General features: G+C 41.1%; 1 protein-coding gene across 1 annotated transcript in view; it reads right to left on the bottom strand.

The window, feature by feature from the left end:
* Positions 1 to 22,304, bottom strand: part of SYNE1 (spectrin repeat containing nuclear envelope protein 1) — a 356,826-nt gene that overhangs the window by 212,545 nt on the left and 121,977 nt on the right. The window contains exons 33-47 of the mRNA XM_063124531.1: positions 20,863 to 21,090; positions 19,745 to 19,843; positions 18,021 to 18,208; positions 17,804 to 17,927; positions 17,459 to 17,625; positions 16,686 to 16,839; positions 14,863 to 15,491; positions 10,901 to 11,080; positions 8,820 to 8,970; positions 8,150 to 8,308; positions 5,450 to 5,632; positions 4,936 to 5,037; positions 2,882 to 3,085; positions 1,553 to 1,760; positions 484 to 596 (exon numbers count right to left, since the gene is read on the bottom strand). Coding sequence (XP_062980601.1) covers positions 484 to 596; positions 1,553 to 1,760; positions 2,882 to 3,085; positions 4,936 to 5,037; positions 5,450 to 5,632; positions 8,150 to 8,308; positions 8,820 to 8,970; positions 10,901 to 11,080; positions 14,863 to 15,491; positions 16,686 to 16,839; positions 17,459 to 17,625; positions 17,804 to 17,927; positions 18,021 to 18,208; positions 19,745 to 19,843; positions 20,863 to 21,090 — 2,889 coding nt within the window. The remainder of the gene's footprint in view (positions 1 to 483; positions 597 to 1,552; positions 1,761 to 2,881; positions 3,086 to 4,935; positions 5,038 to 5,449; positions 5,633 to 8,149; positions 8,309 to 8,819; positions 8,971 to 10,900; positions 11,081 to 14,862; positions 15,492 to 16,685; positions 16,840 to 17,458; positions 17,626 to 17,803; positions 17,928 to 18,020; positions 18,209 to 19,744; positions 19,844 to 20,862; positions 21,091 to 22,304) is intronic.

Here is a 22,304-nt window from a genome sequence, read left to right as displayed (position 1 = left end):
AAAGGCAAATTCCATGCTATGTATGGGAAATCAAATGACCATTAATATAATGTATATAACGCATATGTTATGACAACATTTGGTATAATGTGGACAGTTCTGGTTGCTCTGCCTAAAAAAGGGTTGAGAAAACAGTTATTTGTTTTTGGGTTGCTTGCAGTACAAGTGCTGAACATGCAGCCATGAACATTATATAGACAAGAACGACTTGGCTTGCAAGCCCTCTCTGGTCAAGGAACATGTCACTTCTATGAAATGGACCACCAGCACCAGTTTTGACAGTATATAGATATTAGGTTTTATTAGTCTATGTTTATGGAATGTTCATTTTAACAATGCAGATATAATATTCTGGTTCACATGTCATGAAAACCACATTTAATTTTTTTTTAAATGGTGGGTTGTCATGAATGAGGTAACATGCTAGTGGAATAGGTTTGCAAGTTGAGCGATGTAGTCTATGGTCATCCCTTTTAACCATACCTGCAGTTCATGGAGTTTTGCTTCAATGGCTTTACTGTCCCCAGAAGTAATGCTTAAGTCTTTTACAGCAGCCTTCAGATGAGAATACCAATTCTGAAATCCATGTAGAGACTCTTTTAAAAAAGGAGGATAGATACAAAATACAATTGTATTAAAAATAATCATGTCAGTTCGGATATTCTATTTTCAGAAGTCAACAAGAATATTCTTATTTTAATTATTTGTAAAAAATATACTGTAAAAAATAAAACTCTACAAAAGCATAGCTTCTAATTCAGGGATGGGTGATAGAGTCATGTCTTTTTTCCTAAGTGTAAGCCGCTCTGAGAGCCTTTTTTTGGCTGAGGAGCGGGGTATAAGTATGATAAATAAATAATAATAAATAATAACACAATTTTCTTTGATAAGGCACCTAGATGTTATAAAAATAATGGTACCTGTTATACAGTCATGGCATATCAACAGAATTAGAAAACAGAAAGCAAAGTAGGGTTTTTGTTTTTGAATAGTGAATATTTTAACATGCCTTTTGGGGGGGGGGGGCGCAACACTTTTTTTAAAAAAAGAACATTTTCCTTGGGCAGCTGGAATAACTTGGAACTGAAGCTCTTCCCTCTAGCCATCACCTTTATTTCCCCACAATGCCCCTGGGCCCCCATATAGTCTCAGAAAGATTCCAAGTAACAGAAGATGACAGGTGGTTTCAAACTGAGGCTTTGCTGTTTAACATGCCCTGCCAACCCCTCCCATAAAAGGAAAAATAGATCCCCTCCCCAAACTCACAAAAATGAGTTAGTGATGGCAATGGCAACCATGATCACCTCAAGCAATTTCATGCACTCCTGTGATGATGATGATGATGATGATGATGATGATGATGATGATGATTTATTTATATAGCACCATCAATGTACATGGTGCTGTACAGAGTAAAACAGTAAATAGCAAGACCCTGCCGCATAGGCTTACATTCTACTAAAATCATAGTAAAGCAATAACGAGGGGAAGGGAATACAAACAGGCACTGGGTAGGGAAAACAGGCACAGGGGCTCATATATTAACTGTCACCTCGGAAGTGTTTTTCCAGGGACTCCTGCACGGCAGCCTGCGTTTTCAAGCTTAGCTGGTTCACAGCCTCATACTTCTTTATCAGTGAAGTGATACTGCCCCCAAGTGTCTCCAGCTCCATAGATGGATATTTGCGGCAGAGGCAGTTCAGGGTTTCCTGTGTGGAATCAAAGTTGCTCTGCTGTTGCTGAAGCTCCTTTTGCATTTTCTGAAGGACAAATTTGTGATATTAAGTCAACACATCCTAAAGTACTGGCTTCCAAAGTGGCTTGCAATTTAAATCCAACACAAGGCCACCGAATGTTGTTACAATAGTTGGTCCCCTTCTGCTCCCAAACCCTGCCCAACACATTTTTGGAAGCCCCTTATCTTGCAAAGGATTTCAAAAAGAGGATCAACTAGCTCTCCCCTATTAAAAATTACAGCAGGGAGGACACATCTGCCTTAATAATTCAAAAGGATTTCAATCTTTTTTTTACATAAACTCTTGCTAGTGTGGTGTAGTGGTTAGTGTACTGGACTGGGAATTGGGAGATCCAGGTTTAAATCCCCACTTGTCCATTGAAGCTCACTGGGTGATTTTGGCCCAGTGACAGACTCTCACCTTAACCTACCCCACAGTGTTATTGTGAGGAGGGTGTGTGTGTACACTGCCTTGAGCAACTTGGAGGAAAAGGTGAGATATAAATGTGACAAATAAATAAATAATAACATGTGGATTGGCAGCAATCTGATGTTTACAACTGTATATTATTTCCAAATAGTAGTGTTTCTACTGAGATTCACATTTCCTGGCTTGTGATTACACATTTCATAATGTTTTCTTCAAATAAGAGGCAAGAAAGCATTACAGCCCTGGGAGTTCTTCTTTAGCTTCAAATTCCTGCACATCAGAATAGTACTTTTTGGTTTTCTTGTGTGAAATCCTTCTGTCCTTAAGTGATTAGTATTTTCTTTGAGGACAGAATAATTTGACACACAGAAAACCAGAAAATACAATCAACTTTGAAGAAGAGCTATTCTGCTCAAAATATGTTAGGTATAATAATGGGATCTGCAGTGTTTTATGATAATTAAAATGGTTTGCCTCATTTTCCCCAGTTTGAATTTAAGCTGACCTCCTCCTTTTCACTTATGTTGAGTTAAATCCTTCTTAAATGCTGGTTAATATCCATAAGGGCCTGAGTGAAGAGCTTTAAATAGGAAATTTGTTCAAAACACCCATTCAATAAAGTTGACAACAGTGATGATACCTCATGTCTTTGGGGTGCAGGGCAAATATGTTACCATCAGTTTATTAAAATATTAGATTGTTTTTATACTACCCACCTTGACTGCACTTAGATCTGCTGGATCCTGGCTATGAGAGCAGCTTAAAAGTGATTCTTCCATTTTGGTAAGCCAGTCTTCCATCTGATTAACAAAGGTATGTAACTGCTTCTTCTGAGAATTGAAATCTTTCAGTGTTTCTTTTGCTGTCTCACACATTTCTTTGACATGTACCAGTTTTTTCCTCAAATCAACTTCTAAAAACTAAATATAAATACAGATGCATTAAGGTGAACCCTCCCTGTTATTATCATAATTCAACTGGAAATAATGTTTATTCCTACATAAGTTTGTAAAATTGACAGGCATATAAGCAGCCATTTGGTCTTAGGTTTTATAAAAATATGGTAAAAGCACAAGAAGTAAGGAAAATGGATGGAAATTGGGAAAGACTTTAACCTAAGCTACACATTCAGCAAAATCTTGTGATAGAATCCTTTCTAGATTGTACAACTTCAGTTTGAAGGTGAAGAGGGGGATTGTGTTTTTGAATGCTCCCTTGGGTAAAAATAAATCTACATTAATTTACAAAACTAGCACATTCAGGGGGGATTCTAGCCTGGTTTGTCCTCTAATTGAGCTAATTTTCTACATGCAGGGAATGAAACTTTCCACAAGAAACCATTCCAACATGATTTCCTCCTTCAGTCTGAAATGGTATAATGCTAGAACTCTACCATGTGATTATGAATTATGGGTGCTATGCTTACTGGTACTTATTTACTAAATTGATCATGATAGTATAATTATGGTATTGCTTATTGAAATGTTATATTTATAGAATTGAAAAAAAATAAGTATTTTGTTTTGTTTGGATTAGCTGTTATCATTTTCTTGTGTACAATTTTAAAATATTTACAGGGGCTTTAAGAAGATCTACACAGTGTATTCTAGATAACAATATTCTATATTATTAGCTGATTTTAAAATATGTTACTCATTCAAAGGGCATGTCTATACCTAAGGGTGTAGAGGTAGGTAGGGGGAGGATCGCGGACTTACTTGCTTCCACAATTCTCCCCCAGCGTCTTGATGGCTGTGTGACATACGTCACAGCTGCTGGTTTTTTCTCTTAAGAGGAGCCGTGCCCAACCCCCCGCCATTCCTAGGATGGTAAAATTGCTGCCCCACCCCTGAAGAATATGGAGCCAATCCCCCGAACAGCTCCGTGCCCAGCCCCCTACTCACGGGAAGTAAGGGGGAAGCTGGGATGGGCACCCACACCAGCCGCGGTCCTCAGGATGTTCCTGGGACTGTAGCAAAAATCAGAATAACTGCAGAAGCAGTTATCCTGGGAAAATGGAGGGGTTGTCCCTGGTTGACCCCGGAATCCTCTGTGCATCATTTGGACACACAGGGATGACCCAGGGATGACCCCGGGGAAAAAGTATAGTCTAGACATGCCCAAAGTCTTTGGGATCAGTCAGTAAATAAATTAATCAATCAAGTAGAAGTGACATACACATGAGCATACAAAGCTTTCTTATACTGAGACAGAGCATTGGTCCATCTAGGTCAGCTTTGCTGTTTTTGTGGTGTTTTTTATCTGTATCTCCAAAATGTCATACTGATAATTTTTTTCTGGCCTTGCTACTTGAGATGATTTATGCTGGAAATATCAGATACTGAACTCGTGACCCTCTGTCTTTGGATATAGTTGTGTAACTGAAACACTGGGTGTTTCCAGATGGAGGGCCCCTAGCATGACTAATCAGAAGACATTGGGCAGGAATTCCATCTTTTTTTCTTAAAGGATTTTCTGTGGTGAGAAAAACAACAACAGAAGAAGCAGCGGAAAAACATGAGAGGGCTACTAATGGATGACAATCTTGACTGGACCCCCTGTAAAATTCTGTGAATGAAGCAGGGCGATAGCATTATAAAACCCTCATTTGAACCACCTGTTTACAAAGATTTTGAGTTATTAATTAAAATCAAACCAAAGGAAAACCCGAGACTGAAAGAGTGTGAAGTTACTATATTGGCTCCTTGTAGCAACATCTCTAGCACTAGGAATAAAGTACAGGCTGTAATTGGTTAAAACTATATCCTACCTGAAGGTTTGTGGGAAGTGCTTCTGTACTTATCAGTTCTTTAATTTCAGATATTTTTGAATTGATTTGCTCCAAATTCTGTTCTTTGTGGTCAGTCTGAATCTGTAAAAGAGCACATAAGGGAAAAAAAATCATTTAACATCCAGTGATATTCTTAAGTACACTCATTAATCTCTCCTAGATCAGTGAATGGTTGCCATTCATTCATAAGGAAAAAGTAAAGCACTTAACTTTGGACATTGTGGAGGATAAATCTTGGCTTTCAGCCTTGGCTCAATCCCCACTGGCAGGTATACTGGGGGGAGTTGCGATATGTTTTTATATGCAACGTGCCAAGGCTTTCCCTCAACACATTTGTTGCAACGGAGGACATTTTACTGTTAAACACATAAGCACAGAGTCTAGATCAGTCTTCCTGATCTTTTCACTTTTCACTTCTGCTGATAATTTAGTACCTGAAAATTCTGCATATTTATTGTGTGCGCATTTATTGAATGCAAATATTTTATGGCACCTGAAATTCTTCCAAGAAGGCATCAATTCCCTGGCAGCTGGCCAAGTTGCTTATGATGTCATTCAACTGCGAGATGGAGTTGTTGCACCATCCATCAATATCATCACCGCCTGCCAGCACATCTTCCCACAGGGAAACACTAACGCTCAGCCTATCTACGCGATCTTCAAGTTTCTCTGACACCTGTTACGCAATGGAAGAAAACAATTAGTGCTTTCATCTGATTAAAGAATGCTTGATAAATTTATCATGTGCGTTTTAATCAATTAGTTGATAAACTCTGCCCCGGGCACACCCTCATTGGAGCAATGCTCATGGTGATTGCGAAGACAAACCATGAGCACCCTCCTGATCATGCCACCTGAGTAGTCTGTGAGAAAGAAGCATAGAGAGAAGCTCTCTTTGGCTGCTTGGGAATAATGGAAATCTGTACATAGGTTAGGATAAAACTCGAGAGAGAAATTGAGAGATTTTGTATGAATATAGCTCAAATTCCTAAAGTTCTACAGAAGAAAAAAGATTCTTCGTAGGGTATGACAAGGGCACTTTCCTATTTCCCAACTACAGTGTTTTCAAAGGATTATTTTCAACTAAGTTTTGGAGCCAATGGCTACATGGTAGCCAAACTTGGGGCAGCAGTTAGGATGGAAACTGGTATCAGAAACTGCCAGGTCTTTGGAAGTAGCAGGTTGTCCCCTGTGGACCTTCCTCATTCTTACACACGTAGGATTGCTATGTTAATTTCTCTCTCTGACTTTTCTACAAGTTGGAATTGGAAGGTATGCTACTATCTTTTAATTTTGCATCACCAGTTCCTTCATAAACGGCAAACACATTAACAGTCAGGATCCAACGGTGCCTAAACGTATATTTCCCAAAACACCCTGTTGATGAATTGGATGAAGTGGGTTCTGATGAAGTAGGTTACAGAACCTTATGCCAAGGTACCAAAGCACAGCCACAGGGAGAAAGAAATACTTTCACCAAGGTTTGAATCAAATGCATACTTATGCCAATAACAGGAATTTATTTGTTTAAGTATTTTAAGGGTGCAGTGTCAGAGGCTTCCAAGTATCCAGTGCCCTGTCGGGCTGTTGCCAGCAAGCTGAGAGGCGGATGGAGGTGATTTTCACCTGTACATCCTCCTTTCTACATTCCCTTCCCCTCTAAATGGGCCTTTGAGCTTGTCTAGAGAAGGCATTGCTGGTGGGGACTGGGCTGAGGCTGGAGAGGCCACAGGATTTCTTGTATCCCTACGCCTCCCACTGCAATACAACCTTTCCCCTCCCTCCATGGCTGAATTTAATTCCCCTCAGGTAAAAGCCAGAGCAGTTCCTTTTGCAGCAGCTTGCAAGGGTTCAGAGCAGGGGGTGGAGGGAGGGATCAGATTCTGGAGATTCTGAGGTCATAGCAGTGGTTGCTGTTTCTGACACAGGTACCCCAGTTCTCCATAAAATGTTCATGGCAGCTTTATTCTATCTTGTATGCCTAACTGCACTGACTGACAGTGACCCCCCTCCATTCCTCTTTTCCCCCTAGTAACCACCACTACTCAGAAGCATACATGGAAGCCCCACTTATTTGGTGACTTCTCTGCTTTTCTGCAAAGGTATATGAGTGAGTGCCTGTGCTTGTCTGAATCTGGTGTTTGGATTTAGTGGTTGCTCTCATCAACGCCTCCTCTTGCACCTCAAGCCTGTCTGTATTAGGGCCAAAATAGTCAGTAAGTTAAATGCATGAATACATTTGTCTGCTTTTTTGTAAGAATAACAGCTGGGTGGGGCCAGATCAGTATTGAGATTATGGCATGCAGGTAAGGAGGTTAACCCTGATGAAATTCTAATGGGAATCTCTGCCCTCCAAGTTACCATTAGCCTCAGGGGAAAAACTGCCAGTGGTACCATTGTCTGCTCCTCTTTCTCCTTTCATTAATTTATTCATTAATAGATATATTTTGCCAAAATGCATTTAAAACATATTCCCAATTACTTTTGCATTTTCTACAAGCTACAATGTACTGAATATAGTGTTTTACTTAGACTGGGGGAATCTGTGTTCAAATTCCAGGTTGGTCATGAAACTCACTGAATGATGTTCAGACTCTCTCTCTATCGAGCCTCCCTCAAAGGGATGTTCTACAGATAAAATTTGGGCAGGGGGATATATGTGTATGTGTGTGTGTTGTGTTCCTTGGAGAACTGTTGGGATGCAAATATAAATAAAAATAATAAAACTTTTCAGACATGCATGCAGTCTTGAAAGTCACAGTGCATGTATAATGAAGCCTAATTCTAATTATATATACACCCCATTATTCAAGTAATTTAAGTCATACTGATTACTTAAGTTATTCAAGAGAAAAGCAAAATCTAAGCATATTCCTCACAAAAGCAATATATAACACTGCAAGATTCAGCTTTTCAAATTCCACAGCCTAATCTACACCAAGCAAGATATTGCACTATGAAAGTGGCATGAAATCGGTATATAAAAGTCAGGAGTCACACAAAGCAGGATATAGCACATCAAAGCTGTATGTGGTATGTGTCAATGGGCTCCAACAGTTTTTTTATTTACAGTTGTCAGTGCACTCCAATACCGCTATAAAGCAGTGGTGCGGCTCCTGCCTTTTATATACCGCTTTCATAGTGCAATATCCTGCTTGGTGTAGATTAGGCCCATATCTAATACAGTGCTTACATCTAGCCATTTGTCCACGGTACTGTCCATATCAGCTTTCACCAGCAGGGGATCGCAGTTCTGAATCTTTTTCAGCTCTGCTAATAAGTGTTTTCCTTTGTTAGTGAAGGCATCCAACTCAGTCTGTCTGTCATTTAGCTCATTCCTGGCTGCTTCATGCTGTAAAAAGAAACATGTGCTTGTTAGACACATTTGTAAACAAGTCCACCATCCACTCTGCCTATTCACTTTTAGAATGCAATCCTAAGAACACCTACTAAGGTGTTATCCTCACTGAACACAATGGGACTTGGACTTGCATAGGATTGTGCTTTTTCATTTTTATTCCCCCCTCCCGTTTTTGACACCGGTAGGGGAGGGTCTCGGCCCATGGGGGGGGGGTGTCAAAAAGGACCTCTGGACCTCATGATATTACCCAGCTCTCTCTTAGGGACTTCATTTTAAGGTTAGAGTATCATTTAAACTTTCTATGATGACTAACTCTCTGGATCAGGGCTAGTAGAGATTTTCATATTTAACTTACTTACAAACCTTTAAATTATCATTGTAATTAGAACTATGTAGACATGTTTCACATTGCAGATGTACATCGTGATCCAGGTGTACAGTTAAAGAATTAACTGAATGAATACTATCAACTTTATTCTAAGATGAACATATTTAAAATTACCTTTGATAAAACCCATCTCATATCTTCCTGGTCTTTTAACATGGCCTTGGTCATTGTTATATTGCTGGCAACTTCTATGGCTTTAGTTACTGTGGATTTTAGGCTCTGATAGTCTCTCATCAGATCAACAAGGACACAACACTGCTCCTGCCTGTAAAAGGAAAACTATCTGTTGACATATATCTTGATGCCTGTCGTGGGTAGAGAGTATGATTTATATTTCTTATAGCATTATTGTTCCCTTCCCATGATCTTATTCCAGTGAAAGATATGGGAACATTCCATTCAATTCCAAGCTGAGACTATAAAACAGAGGTACATAGACAAAGAAGCAGATAGGGATAATCTCTACCTATACAGCTGAAAGTATGTGTGTGGGTTTGTATGTCCAGAAATGTTTATCCACTTGGGCACGCGAATAGGTTTTCCTGTACAGTGATCATAAACAAATCTAACATCCAATATTTCATGATTTTAACTACTTTTAATTAATTAAAAACTTCACTTATGCTGATGCCTACAACTCCAAGCAACTAAAGGCATGATGGGAGGTGTAGGCATTTGATAGATCTTACGGGATTGTGCAGCCACGTGGGCGATCTCGCGGGATTGCTGTAACAGCTGCAGTTGCGAGTGGAGAAGGAAGTATGGAATAAAGACACAGACACCAGAGTTTGGGATAAACTACGGCCTCTTTATTTAAACAATAAGGGATATTCAGCCCCTCCTGGATCTGTATGTGAAAAGTGAGGGAATCTATATGTCCTTACCTCAGGCAACTTGCCTGGCATTATGGGCGAGCCACTCTCATAAGCCAGGAGTTGGGTAAACCTGGCCCCTCTCTTTGAGAGTGTGGGGGGACCACCCCATGTCATCCCTAATCAAAGCCATAGAACTCTGAGTAGATGAGGCAGGAGGATCTCCAAAGGCATACCATATCCTGACACAGGAGCCATAAAACTCACAAGGAGCAGGAGCTTCGGACATGCCAGTCACCAAAAGGTGCCAGAGTGGTCATCATCCATATTCTGCTATAGAGGCTGAGTACTGGGTGGGACCAGCTTTTATAGGCTTGGCCCCACCCCTGCCTCATGTGGCCCACATGAGGACTTTATTCCCCTTCTCCCCACTGCAACTGCTGATTCTCCAGCTCAAGGCATAATGGCTGAGCAGGGGTAATGGAGTTGGCCTGAACTTGAGCCCCCAACACACATACACCACCACCGCCATGGGGCATGTAACTCTGCAGGTGCCCACAGCAGTGCAGCAGCGGTAAAAGGACTGCTCAGGATGGCTCCCAGATAACAGCCAAGTCCTCCCTCTTTCCTTCCCAACCCTGTTATCACAGCAGCCTGTGACGTAAGTGGCTATCTCAGGCCTCCTTCTACTCTGCATGGCTTCAGTGCTGCCACATGTGCAAGTACCTGGTCTGTTACATTGCATGCAGGGGAGGGAAGAAAAGGGAAGGGACTGTATCACCCTGGCCTTTAACTCCCTTTTAATAACTACTACTACTACTATACATATTCAGGTACCTGGGCAATGCTAGGTATATCAGCTAGTTCTTACTATACAATGTAATTTGTACATTATAGTAAATGGTATTTATTTATGTGATTTGTATACTGCCCAACTGAAAGTGCCCTCGTGGCACTTTAAAATAATAAAACCAAACAAAAACAACAACAACAACATAACAATAATTATACAATACTAAACATTAAAAACATTTAGAAAGATTCACAAACATTGAAAACATTAAGGCATTATAGTAAGTGATGGCATTAGCAAGTGGACCTATTCATATGCTTGTGAGCAGGATCAAGTAGCCTGCAATCCTGCTGGCTGCAATGGGCTTGCCTGGATTCTGTGAACTGGCACTGTGACATCAGCCTTCTGTTCTGTCCAGAAACTTACCTTTGGGGAAGGTGACCACTGTGGGCTCTCCCAGGTGGTGGAGGACTTTTTCCCACAGGAGGTACAAATCCCAGAATCCAAGGTGGTGAAAGATACCCCACCTCAACCACCAAAGTTAAGTTTCTGGGCCAAAATCTAAAAATTGTATTTAGTTATATACTTACCTTTCCTGGATTAGCTTCTTAGTATCCTCCCAGGTGGCTTCCAAACAATTGATCTCTTTGTCAACTGCTGGAGCAAGGCTGATGTCTTTTTGAGCTATTTGCTTTGCTTTGCTCATCAACCATTTCAGTTCATGCTGGTGAGAATTCAGTTCATCATCCAACTGATTAAAAATCCTTAATCTGTAAATCAACATATCCATTTCACTTTGTTTTAAGGTTCATTTGTTAGAAGGTGAAAGTAACATAGGCAGAAATGTAACACAAGGCCTGATTTCACATCACAAGTTCTGGAGCAAGTATGATGATATTAATGGAATTCTTGTATGAAATTTATATAGATGTCTCATAATATTATTATGCTATCTCCATCCACCCATCCCTCTTCACACTCATTTTAAAAAAAAAACCATTGGCAAATATTTTTCTAATCTAATGAAATATCCACTCGTCCAGTTTTATCATAATGTTTTCCACGTGCATGTATTCACAGCTGAAATTTTACATCCAGATATGTATCTATGCTTCTTTTCACAAGGTAAGAATTTGGCACATAAATATCTATAAGTATGGAACTTTAACATTATAACATCCTAGCCTACGATAAAAGGATGAAAGGAGAAAACATTCACTTAGGTAAGAGCTCTAACCACTTTCACCTTAGCATTTATTTATTTATTTTCAGAAAATGTCTATACCACTTTTAAAAAATAAAAAATAAAATCCTAAGCCTGTTTACAAAATAAAACCATGATAAAATACAGTAAAAGCAATCATTCTGTAAACCGCCCAGAGAGCCCTGGCTATGGGAGCGGTATACAAGTGTAATAAATAAATAAAATAAATAAAATCATTAAAACAACAACAACAACAAAGTCTCATTAAAATAACCAGGGTAGCAGGCAGTGGTCAGGGAAATGCCTGGGCAAACAAGCATTGCCCGTGCAAGCACTCTACACCAAGAGCCTGCCTGCTGTCAATGAGCAGAGCATTGTGAGCATCACAGCTGAGGATGTAGGAACTGGAACAGAACGTAGAGACTGGAACAGCCTATACAGGAGAAGGTGGTTTCTCAGATAAATTGTTCTCGAGCAATAAACCAGCAACAACTCTTGAACATGGCTCAGGTGGCTAACCGGCAGCCATTGGAGAACTTTCTGCAGAGTGCAGAGCTTTCAGCACAGGAGTCATATATCATCCACCTGAGCACAGACCAGTCTCATATAGCAGGTATTGTTGCAACTATATGAACCACCTTATATTGGAAATCTACTAAAAACCTGATGACTACTAAACAGTGCCCAGGGGCCCTTCCACACGCCGTACTGAAGGCGCATGCATGCACCCCAAGTACGACCCCAAAACGATAGTGTGTACTACAGCCAGAAGAGACGGAGGAGGCGGCGGCTGGGGAATCCGGGCGTGTCCTTGCTGCCGCTGCCTCCCCGCTGGCCTCCTGCTGCCTGGGTAAGAACGACCCGGGTCGGAGAGCTCGGCGGAGGTGGAAGCCAAACTCTCCGACCCGGGTCGTTCTTACCCAGGCAGCAGGAGGCCGGCGGGGAGGCAGCGGCGGCGGCAAGGACGCGCCCGGATTCCCCAGCCGCCGCCTCCTCCGTCTCTTCTGGCTGTAGTACACACTATCATTTTGGGGTCGTACTTGGGGTGCATGCATGCGCCTTCAGTACGGCGTGTGGAAGGTCCCCAGGATGAATCCAGAAGAGAAAATGACAGATGACACTTTTGACTTACAGCTCTCAGCTAAAACAGCGACAAGGGATCATCAATGATCTACAGCCCATCCTTCTCACAGGCCATGGGTGGTAGGCCTGTTCTTTTCTTATAGACTGCCCCAAAATCTCAAACATCAACAATAGCAGACCATCCAGTGGGCCACTCAACAATTCTATCACCTGTGGCCTGAATCGAGATAACAGATTTTCATCTTACTAGAGGTGTAATTAGTGCCAAGATATGGGTGTTACCATCAACACTGCTTTGTTTACATTTTTTCTCTACATCCACAAACTTAGGATAACACTTCATGCATCTGATGCAGTAGACTCTAGTCTACAAAACCTTATGCCTAGGGATGGGCACACTTCCCCATCCCCACCAATGGTGGCCTTAAAGGCCCCATCTCGACTTTACTCTTGTGTCAATGGGGCCTTTAAGGCCACCATTGGCGGGGGGAGGGGAGGATGCAATTTACAGAGGATCGTTCCCCCCAACAGCAGCTGCCACTGATGCAGGAAAGGGAAGTGGGTGATTTCAGTGCATGGGCAGGCAGCTGCCTTGCCTCGATGGGGGCTTTCAAGCACTCAAGTGGGGGGGTCTATGCTCGTGTCAGGAGTGCCCGACTGTGCTCAGGGGGGTGGCCGTGTGTGGCTCCTGGACCCAGTCGGATGCTCACAACATCTCTAATTTTACCACTGAAAACCAAAGAATGTCTAAGACTGCACCTCATTTGATATAATCTGTTTTATAAAGGCTTGTGAATCAAGAATTAAATCCCAAGCACTGAAGAAGTTTTCCTTCTTCTATAAGATCCTATTGTTTTCCTACTCTTTCAACCTCCACCGATGAACCACCTGCCCCTGCTTTCACTGACAGCAGTGCCTACAATCCAACTGGGAACACATTCTTACATTTTCACTGCAGTACTCCCCTCATTCCCCTCTCTTCTCCAGCTCTCCTGCGGTAGATCATGGCTTGGGTCCTAATTTGCTCCCAATGGTGGACCATCCCCTTAGCAGAGTTTGGCTCACACCAGTAGATGAGGGGAGGCATCTTTCACTGATGCCTCCTTCTCCCCGCACTCCCTTGGGCCCCCTGCAAATCTGCTCTAGAATGCTGCGGCATCCTCTGGAAGAGTGTGCTTATGTGAGTGTAGAGGGAGAGGATCCTATACTGGATTTCAGTCCCATCCATAAATGGAAAGAGACCTTGTGTTTCCATAGGCCTAGTTAGGATTGAAGCGATTGACTGTTATTGAAATAACAGTTATTAGAGTGACAGGTTTTTCACTTCCCAACTTGGCTCACACTATTCTGCAATTGCTTGAAGTGACAAGGCTGAATAAGGTGTGAGCAGAAATGAAATGTGCTTACTGAAAATAGCTGTTCCACATATTGAGCTCATCATGCAATAATTGAAATTGCCATGGGAAATAGCTTGCAAATAACATACAAATTCGTGCCTTGGCTCTCTTTTTTATAAAGAAAGTGTACAGAGGAAGTATGTCCTTTATATATTTGAATGCATTATTGCCATGAGTTACCAAAATAAGCAAAACTTAAAACAAAACTTTTTTTTAAAAAAAATGGATCCAGACTAGTAATTCTTTGCATGATCGATTGCCTATCTTTGTAGGAGAAAGTTGTCCAATCCATACCTGTTTCCAAGGTCTGAAACTATTTAGTGCACTACTTCTTGGGAGTATTTTCGATGGTGGTGAAACATTTACCTAATTAGGAGTCACTAAATTTCATGCAGTTGGTCTGGACAGACCCAGCCTCTCCAGTTATTCAAATGCAGTATTATTTATGATGGGGAGGAGAATTAAAATGATCCCGCTATTCCAGTTGTAAGGAACCACATGTGTATGGGAGACACAGAAAGTAGTCTTAGGTGCAGAAATGTGGAAAAGTGATGTCAAATGCAAAAAGAATGTTGTCCTGTCTCACTAGAGTCAATGGAGGGTGTTTTCTCTTTTTTTAAACCCCTCCCCCCATGGTGAAGGTGGTGTGGAATTTTTGAAGAAAGACATGTATTTAATCCTTCCTGCCCCGAGTGTGCTGGTCCTGATAAGAATCATGACTTCATGCAGTTACACTGGAATAAAGGACAATATCAGGGTCATCTACACCTATGCAATTAGCAGAACATGACCTTCTTAAGTCAAATGAGTTAAAAACCAATACAAAATCCACCCCGATTAGTGTTATAGGCTGTGACTTCTGTTTTACCTTTGCTGAACTTCCTGAAGGCTTGGTTCTTTCAGTCCTTCTTTGTCAGCCCTTTCTTCGAGGTCTTCAATGCTTTTTAACAGATGCTCTTTTCGCTCCATGACAGATGTATGCAGAGCTCCAAGGGCTTCTGCTTCGCTCTGCTTAGTTCCCAGCAAAGACTGGATGGATTCCAGTTCCATACAGACACTGTCAGCAATAGTCCTGCAGGAGGTCCTTTGCTCAGAGCTGCCATGTTTTAGATGATACTGAGCTTTAGTGAGGGATGCATCCAAACTGGCTGCTTTAGATTCCAGTTTGCTGACATCTTGAATAACCTCACTCAGCTCCTTCTCTAACACTTCAGATTTAGACTTGTCTATGTTCCCAGCAGTTTCTACCATTTGTCTCAAGTGGTGAAGTACACGTGATGCAGCAGTATGTAGATCTAGGAAGGCCTTGAGATGGGGCAGAACATCTTGCCGGTGGTCAATTACCTGACTAGCCTCCTGATAGAGCTGGAGACAATCTTCAGCCTTATTTTGGAACACATTGTGATCTTCTGGCCGACTGAAAGAGCATAGCTTTTCAACATGGCTCTTCAGACTCTGCAGTTCTTTGTACTTTCCTTTCACTTCCATTTTGTGGTCCTGTATGATGAAGAATAAGGAATAAGTAAATAAGTAGAAATTGAAATGTCAACACCTTCTGGATTAAATACAATGTCGTATGGGTAGACGTCCACTTGTGCAATGAGACTTCCAAGCAGATTTGGGTGGTGCATGGGGGGCTGGAGGGGAGAGGGGAAATTAATTCTGCCAGTAGTTTCTGTTCCACTGGAAGATGGCCAGCATAGCATACAACTCTCTAGCTTAAATCCAGTGCTGTGCTAGTGCAACCAAATTTTCTCCCTCCTACCGACAGCAGCCCTCTGTGCCACTGAAAAACGTATGCATGTATTTATTTAAACCATTTGTATCCCGCCCTATATCACTAGGATCTCAGGGCGGCGTACAGAAAAAACCATACAATATAAATGTGCTATGGAGGGTTTCCCAGCCCTATGGAGCAGAGTTTCGGGATGCATGGGGTGCTGCAAGGGGAGGGGTAGTTGCTCCCTCCCACTCTACTGAGGGAACTGCTTTAATTAGCAAAACGTCACAATTGGATCCAATCCCATGTTAGTACTGCCAGCAAAACCATTTGTTATTACCAACTTTCTGCTTATTTCTTCCCCAACATCTTTGTGTCTTAGGGAAAAAAATGAGCTGCAGACCTGTGCTGAACAATGCATTACGGTAGCCATTAGAAAGCTGACAAGTCTAACAGATTTGCAGCACATCAAGGACAGGGAGAGGGAAAATGCAAGAGCCCTCCCTCCCCCTTCTGCTATTACCCCTGCCCTTCGCACTTGCTAATAAGTAAAGTGAAATGCAGAGAGGGTGCTTTGGAGAGTGGGGGCTAGTGCATGTGTGTGGGGGGGGGGGTGGAGGGGTGGAGGAGGTCCTTCCATTTTCCAAACTGTTTGGAACGGCCCAAGAAATAAACCAATGTGTTTCTTCTCTTTTGTTGGATCAGTCGAAAGAGATGCAAGGTTGGTGGTGGTGGTGGGTGCGCAGCCTTCTTTACTTTCAAGCAGCCTATTTGATTTTATGAGTGTAAATTCAATTTCTGTGGAGAATGAGGAAAGAAATATTGAGGCCAATAGGACTATTGGTCCGTAAATTTGCCTAGTTGCTTCTTCATGGGGAAAAAGACCCGTCAAACATATAATCAGTTTGTGAAGGTATTATTGATAAAATGCTTTTTGTTCAGACTGTTACTGATTAAACATAATATTTTACCTTGTTGTGGCATACAGCAGGCTGTTGATCAGATGTATTTATCTCCGATGTAGCATGTAATTTACCAAGGAATTGCTTAATCCAGTCAGAAAAGCTGAGGAGTAACTCCTCATATTGCCTATGTTCAGCAACCACAGATTGGAGGAAACTTATCCTAGAAGACATTGAAGTTAACTGATATATGGCATTTACATGTTTGCCCTGCACTGTTTGGTAATGTTTATTTTTTATTTATTTTAAAAAAAACACCTCCAGTTTCAGGACCTCTTTCAGCCGGAGGACCAAATTCCATTTTGGAGAATTTCTCAGGGGCCACATTGCTCTGGTGGGTGGGGGCAAAGGCAGTATAAGTAAGTCCAAAAATACCCCAAATACAAGTGTATTATAGCTTAAGCCTCTTACTTCCCACAGGAGAAGCATTTCAGTAATTTAGAATAGGAGGGGGAAAACTGCACAAAAGGCAAGAAACCACCAAATAGTTGGTGGTTGGGGGGGAAAAGGGGCATGGGCGATTTCAGGACCCTTGGCAGGCCTGCGGTTCTGCAGGGCCCACACTATAATAACAGGATGTTCAGTGGGTTTTGCCTTAAGTCCATAGAAGGAAACAGAGCGTTAAAACTGTTGCCACCCACGAACTCTCCACGGAACCAACATGGCTCAGTTTCTATTGGATATATAATGAAAAATATGGTGAATTTGTGGGATTCTGCATTTGGCCTGTAATCGGCATCTCTGTGCCAGTTAAATGCTGTTAGTTAAACAGAAACACAAACCTTTTGCTAACTGTCTGTGGTAGAATTTTCCATCTTCTGTCTAGTTCTTCCAAGTCCTTTTTAATTGTCTTCACGCTTTCACTGGAACTTATTTTAAATAGTGACTCATTTAACTGCAATAGGCTGCTATACAGAGGATGGTGGGATGCAACATCAGCTTGCAAATCCTGAGAAACAACAGCACCTATATTAGTGTAACTGCTGTAACATGGGAAACACCATATCTATAGCTTAGAACCAAACCTATTTGGAGGACGTTGTGTTGGTGGTTCTGGAAAATCTTGTAGATTACAGAAACACTATAAAAATAGGAAAACATTTTTGTTGCCAATCCATAAAACTTACTTGGGCTTGTTGTAGTTCACTTTCTAGTTTGACTCTGTCAGCAGAAATGTGATGTTCCGAAGGTCTGGCTGCAGCTTCACACCTCTCCAACCAGGTCAAGAAGGTAGATAGATCCTTCTCCAGTCTAATGGAATACCCAAAAGAGGCCATCAAAATCAAAGTTGGGAGATATCTGCAGATATTTTTCTAGCTCAATAGAACACAGTGCCTTTCTCACCTTTGCCACTGTGCTAGATGAGTCTCTAGCGAGGCTTGTCTAACTTTAGCTTGTCTCATAGCATTTTCATGTCTTTGCTGAAGCATTAAAACATCCTGGACCGCTTTCTCTTTGTTTGTGATCTTGCGAGAATTAGATGACAGAGAAGCCAGTGTTTGGTTCATTTTTTCCAGAACATGAGAGAGATCCTGTTTAATTTGAAGCAATATAACAGAAGATAATTACCATCCCAAACTCATGGGCTTCATATTGTCCTGTGTATATTTATTTACTATTCAGATTTATATAGCACCTTCTACAGAGGTATCAAAGTGGTGAACATAAATGAACATAAAATATAACATGAAAAGAACACAAGAAAAAGTTAATCAGTATTAATGCTCACACTCCACTGTACGTTACAAATGATAGCTGGCTGGGTCACACTTCAGGGAGATAGATCTTGAGAAGACATCTAAATGTCAGAACTATGGAAGCCTGTCTAACCTCAATTGGTAAAGCATTCCAGAGGGTGGCTGTTGCAACACTGAATGCTCTACACAAATTCTCTTCAGGCAAACCTCAGGAGCATTGGCACCATCAGAAGGGCTCCCTTGGATGATTGCAGAGATCAAGCAGGGATGTAAGGGGTGACACAATCCCTAACCCAGTCCCAAGTTGTTGGGGGCTTTATATCTTAACAGTAATGCCTTAAATGTAGGGGGGGGGGAAATTGCATTATCAATTGTGCCATGGCTTTAATTAATCCATTGGTGAGGAATGTGTGTGGCCCTCCAGATGTTGTTGGATCACAATTCCCATGCAATTCCCATACACTCTCCACCCTGGTTTGACCCATGGTCAAGTGTAGCAATTTCAGAGGAGATACAACCTTATCTAGAGCATGTCCTGTTCCAGTCAAACTGAAACTTGTAGAGGACCCAGACTTTTTCAACTGTAGCATGACATTGTGGAACACAATGTTTAATGACATCCACCACGCCACATGGTGGGCTTGTACACCTTTCTTGAGGCAACTGCTGCCATGTTTTGTTTTACCTGTAAGGAGGGGGGGAGCACCCACAATGCAACATTGAAGGCTTTTTGAGGGAGATTTCTTAAGGCTGTCTCATGATACTAGGGTTGCAATCTGGATAATTATTTCTTTAGCTAGGGCCAGATCTACACTACTGCTTTAAACAGACAGGATACCCTGGAGAAGAGGCTGATGCTAGGGAAAGTGGAAGGCAAAAGGAAGAGGGGCCGACCAAGGGCAAGATGGATGGATGATATTCTGGAAGTGACAGACTTGACCTTGGGGGAGCTAGGGGTGGCAACGGCCGACAGAAAGCTCTGGCGTGGGCTGGTCCATGAAGTCACGAAGAGTCGGAAACGACTGAACGAATAAACAGCAACAGTTTTGACAACTGTATATGGAGTGTGTCCTGGGCCCCAACAGTTGTCAAAACTGTTATAGAGCACTTTAAAGCAGTAGTGTAGATCCTGCCTTGGACTCTCCCCCATCTACTTTTGTGAGTTCTGCCATTCACCCATTCCTCCACTTGCTAAAGCAAATAAAGCTTCTCTCTTGCCCCACAAAAGGCAGATTGCTGATTGCAGAAGGGAAAGTCTTCAGGTATAATTCTTCAATTGGTGAATTCTGGCCATAGTTTTAATCAGTATAGTATAAATGCCTTTAACATGTTAGGCATGTGAAAGTGGCAAACGTCTATGACATTTTTTACCATGAGATCTTGGAGGGCCTTGTAAGTTTCTGCTGATGAAGAGCATGAAGAATCAGGCTCTGCCAGTTTGGCTTCATATTTGCCAAGGTCCTGTTGGACCTAAACCAGTGAAAAGAAGAAAAAGCACCAATGCTTAAAAGAGGTTACACTGAAGGCTTTTTATCACCCAAGTTAATTATTTGTTCTACATTTTCAAAATACATCTTACAAAATGAAGCATCTCATAAAATCCATATGGTTTGAGGGAACAGCTGTTTTGTAGCTTGTTGGTATTCCTGTGGGCCTAAAACAGGTTACTATACTGCAATTCATTCTTTTTTCTTTAGTCTGAGGACTCAGTGACTGATATTTAAAATAATTCTAATCATATACGGAATAAATATTTTCTCAACCCTAACAGGATCACCATGCCACTTACTAGAAGTAATATTACACCATCTTATACTAAGATTACAAATATATACACTTCTGTGCATTTTATATCATCAGATCTTACTAAATTGAATGGGAAATCTCCTGATAAGCCTTACTGACACATTAGCCTGAACTGGAATGGATATTGTAAGGACTTAGTGGCTGAGTTTGGATGTCACAATAAAGCATGGTTCATTTTGACAGGAATGAGCTGCACCAAGCCTTGGGCAACCCCACTCCCCCATCCTCTCCTCCTCCAACATGGAGAATTAACTATGCCTTGCCATTTTGTTTCAGGTCAACAAACTGTGCTTAATATTAACTATGTTTTGTTTTAAACAAGCCAACTTAAAAGCATGGGTTATGAAACTGGCTTGTTTGAACAAAACAAAGGTCAAATTAACTATAGATAAGAGGGTTCAGATGTAGTGCTAAACTGAGATTAATAAAAAATGGAAGTGAAATATTTATTATGACATTGGAATGCAACCAGTGACACTTCCTGTTCTAGTGTCAGACTCATCTATTTTACCATATTTTAGATTAGTTTTAGCATAATTTTACCCATAGAAGACTGAAACTCATTGTGCTAAGAAAAAGTAAATTTCACCCAGTTCTTTAAATGCACCTTTCCTGCTTCCTCTAGCTATGCACCTAATTGTCACTCTCTTTTGTATAGCCTAGAAGAAGTTTACATTGTCTACCTTTGAGAAGTTTTCATCAAATTTTTGCTGGACTGACGCCTTTCCTCTGATTACTCCTTCCAGATGCTGTGCACGATCTTGGAGTTCTTCTCTGTACCTTCTGATCTGTGTCAACTTGGTTTTAATATGGGCTGATTCTCCAGAAGTAAGATACTGAGAAAATGACTGAGCTTCCTCTTCTAGGCTTGGGATTTCATTTTCCTTACCATCTATGTCTTTAATAATTACCTAAAATGTAAATCAATTTGTACATTAAAAAAACTATATGATGTGTTCCTGATATGGACCATTGCACACATTATACTAAAGAAGCTTCAGCTGCAAATGGCAATCACAAACTGGTACTGAACCGTTCACATATGCAATAGCTTTCTATGAAGATCGGGCTACACACCACTGCAAATACTCACAACGTTTGTCATACATATATCACAGTACTGCATTCTCATTAACTATTTAACTATTAAGGTTTTAGTATGCTACTGATGATAAATCAGCAATGGACTTTTACTATTTTTCCTGCAACAGATCTCTCTCTTCCCACTTATAGGTGAGAAAAATGACAAGGGTAATCCTACAATCCTACTGTTTCTGTTTGTAATATGCATTTCCAATTAATTATATTTTGAATAGACTATTGTTGCTTATCATTCAGTACTATTTCCACATACTGGAGGAAAAGCACTGATTTTTACTAATGTAGCCAGAGTATATTATTTTTGTATAAAGCAGGTACGGATTATGTAATTTTACTCCCACACTAGTGTTCTAACATGCATCAGTTAGGGGGGAGTGTAGGCAGATTGCTGACATCAGAATTCTTTTGAACTGCAGTCTACCAATGAGCTTTGTGATTACTATTGGCTACTCTGCTGGTTGATATGGACATCCAGACTAAAGTGTGTATAAACGTTTATTGGTATTTAGCCCCAGGCCAAAAGTGAAATTACCCATTTGTTTTATTTAGCCTAGTGGTTATGTTTAACATTTGAAAAACAATTCAGATAACCTATCCTTGATGTTAGCAGTAACAAAATCAGAAATTGCACAGTAAAAAAGAAAGAAAGATGCATTATGATTTCTTCAAACCGATATGTAGATATGGATATTTATCCATTCAGAGATTTTCAGGGTGCTTCCAAATAAGGTTTTGCTATACTATCATCCTACTTCATGGAATTTTACTAAGGGTCCAGACATCATCTTCCACTTGTAACGCCCATGTTTTCCCACAACTTCTTCAGTGTTTTAAGGAGAAAAAAGACAGAATAGTTGCACAATGCTGGCTGACTGTGAAGTGATAGGACCCTATCATCTAGAAGCACCCTTAATCCTAGGTTATTACAGTAAATTAATCATTAGGGATTTAAGAAACTGCCCTATGCCAGGTCAGGCCGGTCGTCCATCTGTGGTGTAGGTCTGTGACTGGCAGTGGTTCTCCA

Source organism: Elgaria multicarinata, chromosome 4 (assembly GCF_023053635.1).
Source record: "Elgaria multicarinata webbii isolate HBS135686 ecotype San Diego chromosome 4, rElgMul1.1.pri, whole genome shotgun sequence".
In the NCBI taxonomy this organism is placed as follows: Eukaryota; Metazoa; Chordata; class Lepidosauria; order Squamata; family Anguidae; genus Elgaria; species Elgaria multicarinata.
The sequence above is the reverse complement of the archived record's forward strand: the minus strand, read 5'-3'. Positions and strand labels throughout refer to the sequence as shown.